The sequence below is a fragment of the Chiloscyllium plagiosum genome, unplaced genomic scaffold (assembly GCF_037043375.1).
Source record: "Chiloscyllium plagiosum isolate Xiang-an unplaced genomic scaffold, Cpla_swu_hap1 HiC_scaffold_28, whole genome shotgun sequence".
NCBI lineage: Eukaryota > Metazoa > Chordata > Chondrichthyes > Orectolobiformes > Hemiscylliidae > Chiloscyllium > Chiloscyllium plagiosum.
The window spans coordinates 51,374,207-51,378,153 of record NW_028270166.1 but is presented as its reverse complement, the minus strand read 5'-3'; the positions used below and the strand labels follow the sequence as shown (position 1 = coordinate 51,378,153).

At 47.0% G+C, this 3,947-nt stretch overlaps 1 protein-coding gene across 1 annotated transcript; it reads left to right on the top strand.

Annotated features, from left to right (window-relative positions):
- The first annotated feature begins 239 nt into the window (after positions 1-239).
- Positions 240-2,813, top strand: LOC148142750 (zona pellucida sperm-binding protein 4-like). The gene is made up of 7 exons (XM_087975969.1): positions 240-253; positions 297-430; positions 521-710; positions 2,019-2,166; positions 2,277-2,349; positions 2,491-2,601; positions 2,676-2,813. Exons 1-7 carry the CDS (start codon positions 240-242, stop codon positions 2,804-2,806), a joined length of 801 nt encoding a protein of 266 aa, XP_087832095.1. The 3' UTR covers positions 2,807-2,813.
- The last annotated feature ends 1,134 nt before the right edge of the window (positions 2,814-3,947 follow it).

The window sequence follows — 3,947 nt, the reverse complement described above, 5'->3', positions numbered from 1 at the left end:
CTTCCGTTTCCCAATTACCTCTTGCGGCTCGACCCAGCGGGTGAGTATTGGAGGCTCCAGCATTCTGTCCCTTTGAATGGGCCAGCTCCCTATTAAACAGTGTCTTCTCTTGCAGGAGGAGAATGGGAGCTTTGTGTATGAAATGGATGTCTTGGGGAAGAGGATGATTCAGACAGGGCCACTGGGCTTAATAACCCGGGACAGCACCTTCAGGTGAGTGGGCAGTGGGATTTGTTGGTATGGAGAGGGAAGTGTTACTGACTGCAACTCCACCACCTATTTCTGTCTCTCCACAGCCTGCACATCCAGTGCAAGTACAAGGGGGAGCATGAGGCAGGCTTACAAATCAATGTCTCAGTTTACACCCTCCCTCCACCACTAGCTGCTTCTGAAGATGGGATCCTGAGGCTGGAGCTGCGAATAGCAACAGGTAGTGCTGCCCTGGTAATAGGAGCACTGGGAATTGTATCCCTTCAGGGGAGTGACTGTTTTGGTTTGTTCTTTTATTTTTGTCTGTTAGATGGCAGCTACAGCTGGTGGTACAGGGACAGTGACTACCCCATTCAGAGAATCCTTCAGGAGTCAGTGTTTGTTGAGGTTCGTGTGAAGGATCGCACTGACCCAATGATAGTCCTGAGATTGCGTGACTGCTGGGCAACCCCTGTGCCAGCCCCTGACCATGAGGTGCAGTGGAGTCTCCTGGTGGATGGGTAAGGACTCTGAATGGAAAGGCTGGATTTGGACTGTGTGGACTGAAGACTACATTCTTACAGTATAGTGTCACAGTAAAATGTGTATAATATATGTACATAGTGCCAATACTTGTGCCTTTTTCTTCCAATCATGGTTCATTTGTGATTTCCACTCATTATTATTTGATCTTCCTTCATGATCCTGGACTTGTCCTTAAGAATGTGCCTTAATGTTGCCAAGGCATTTCCTCTCTGGAAGAGGATTTTAAAATTGACGGGCTACTGAACCTCCCGCCCCACCTTCAATAGAAAACTCCTTGTTACTCCCTTATTTTGGGAACTCTTGAGCAACATCTCTTCAGTGTCCGTGTTGAAGTCTCCTATGATTCTCCAGATCAAATCCTTCTTCCCTCCACTAACTGAAGGCCCTGCTGTTTCAACCTGATGGTCAGCTGACCAAACATTTACCTTGTTAATGTTGCCCTGACACCCTGCTGTCACTGACACCTTGTCAAATAGTTTCTAGAAATCTCCCTCCACAATCACATGTTGGCCTTCATCAGTGCTGTTTGATGTTTTCTCCAACAACCAATCCCAATAGTGTGGATTGCAATTAAGGACTTAACTTTTTACGTTAGGGCCTGGCTGTCCTTGAAGGAGCACGCGGTGTCCACCAACACCCTGGAGTTGTTCAGGGAGAGGTGGGTGCTGCAGGGAGTGGAGTGCATCATTTCTCCCTCCAACTCTATTTTGATTTAGTCCCTACCCTCCCCTTCACTGTTTTGATCACACAGCACTGCCCTTTGATGCCCACTGCGTGCACGCACGCACATTAGATTAGATTACATTAGTGTGGAAACAGGCCCTTCGGCCCAACAAGTCCACACCGACCCGCCGAAGCGAAACCCACCCCATACCCCTACATTTACCCCTTACCTAACACTACGGGCAATTTAGCATGGCCAATTCACCTGACCCTGCACATCTTTTGGACTGTGGGAGGAAACCGGAGCACCCGGAGGAAACCCACGCAGACACATGGAGAACGTGCAAACTCCACACAGTAAGTCGCCTGAGGCGGGAATTGAACCCAGGTCTCAGGCGCTGTGAGGCATCAGTGCTAGCCACCGTGCCGCCCACGTTGCAGAGACTTTGGAAAGTATTAGACCAGGTCCACTACATCCTGGTGCAAGATGGCTTATCATATGTTTGCCCCTTCGCACCCTGCCCCCCCTTCCAGGCAACTCCTGCTTGCTACCTGATTTTTATTTGCAATCTATTTCTGGTTTGGTTTAGAGCTCTTGGTCACTTGACCTTCTGTTTCAGGTGTCCCTATGAAGGTGATGACTATCTGACCCTCCTACACCCAGTAGGTGTCTCTTCTGGCCTGCAGTTCCCAACCCATCACAAGCGGTTTGAAGTGAAGACGTTTGTTTTCTTGGATGGAGTGTCTGAGCAGCCCCTCTCTGGACAGGTAACCAAATGGAAGGAATGAGGCCAAGCTCATAATCCTTTTGCTGTGTCTCTGTACTGCAACCTATTGATCTCTAGGAAACTCCCCTAACATCTCTCCTCCTTTTCTAGATTTACTTGCACTGCAGTGCTGAGGTTTGCTCTCCCTCTGCTCAGGATGACTGTACAACCAGATGTGGTCCAAGTGAGTTCCTTGGTGTTCTAAATCTGAGATCAACTCCTCCATTCCTGATCTGAACATCCCCTATTTCCAATTACCAAGGATACAGCATCCTGGCTGTAGTGTCAACATGGATTCTAACCATCTCCTGTCCCCCTCCAACAGGGACACGCAGGAGTGCTCTCCTCCATGAGGGGACCTTGGTAAGTGCTCCTGGTCCAGTTGTTCTCCTGGAAGTTGAGAACAGCCAGTCTAAGCAGCTGCTTAATGAGAATGGTAAGTGATGTTCCTTGTTTAGTTCACCTGAGCATCTTTTCCAATGTCTGAACCCCCTTCCTCCTTCCCCATAGGTGCTGCCGGATCTCCTGTTTTGATTGGAGTAGCTGTTGGGTTTCTGGTGTTCCTGTTGATGCTGATGGCTGCAGTGTACAGAATGAAGAACCCAGCCCAGTCTGCCCAGTGTCATGAGATTGAACTGTAGACCTTGAATACAAATAAACCAGTCAAACCTGTCCTTGGTGTGTCTAAAACTAAGCTACGCAGTTTTATTGGAAGTGAGTTTGAATTGTGGTTCAATATTTAGGGAAGGGACAACAATTGTCAGACCAAATGGTGAGTGACTTGGAGTTACCCAACTGGAATTCCCAGCCTTGCCATGTTCTTGTAGCAACATGCTTGTGGTTTGTTCTGGTCAATGATACCCTAGAGTGGCTGATATTAGCAATAATGCTAGTACATGCTAAGCTGGCTCAATAGGTTCAGTTTTTTCCTTATTATTGAGGAATTCAAATCAGTTGGTGCCACTGGCAATGACTGTGCCCTTCAGAATGTTTGAAGTTATTCATCATAACCGTATTCCCTCCAGCTAGTTTTATTGTAGTCTTTCTCACTAAAATCAGAATTGGTTATTTTAGGATCAAGATGAGGGGAAATGGCTCCCACCAGAGGAGTGAGCCTAGAGAATTTCTCTCTGCAGTTGAGACCAAAACATTGTCGTACTGAGATGGTTCTGAAGGGTAGAGGAAGAAAGTGGGAACAGGATATTGAGTCATATGGTCACTGAGCCTGTCTGCTGTCCAAGGCTGAATGGCCTATTGGGCTTGTTGGTTGTTCTTGGGCTAATGTCTTTCCTGTTTTCATACACTCCCAAATGATGACTGACAGTGGCTTCACTTGTTTCATGCAGCTGTGTCCTTCAGGATAGCAATTCCTTTCCCAGTTGGTGTGAGGAAATGTCCTCCAAATGAAAAATGAGGAGGCACAGACCTGAACTTGCTGTGGTTTTATTCAGATCTGTCCTTTTTGGGGGGCAGGGCTTGACTGCAGTGTGTATATTCCTAATTTGTTAATGCCTTGTTTCAGCCCTTGTAGTGCCTCATTCAACTTGGTTCAGCAGTTACTAAACTCTGCCCAGTACGTGGTATCCCAGTGGTAAACAGACTAATCCAATCTGTTTTTCTGGGTGTAGGTACAGCATGTCAGGAACTGCATTGTTCTGCTTTTCTTCATACACATTCCTGACTAAGGCTGTGAATTGGTTATGGGCTCCTCTCTCTTCTTTTTTTGAAAGGTAGGAAAATATATTGGCTTTATTTATCCAATGATACAACTTTCTTTGTGCT

Coding starts and splice junctions, on each gene's coding strand:
- LOC148142750 (XM_087975969.1), top strand. Junction 711..2,018: donor TGGAGTCTCCTGGTGGATGG/GTAAGGACTCTG, acceptor CTTCTGTTTCAG/GTGTCCCTATGAAGGTGATG. Junction 2,350..2,490: donor TACAACCAGATGTGGTCCAA/GTGAGTTCCTTG, acceptor CCCCTCCAACAG/GGACACGCAGGAGTGCTCTC.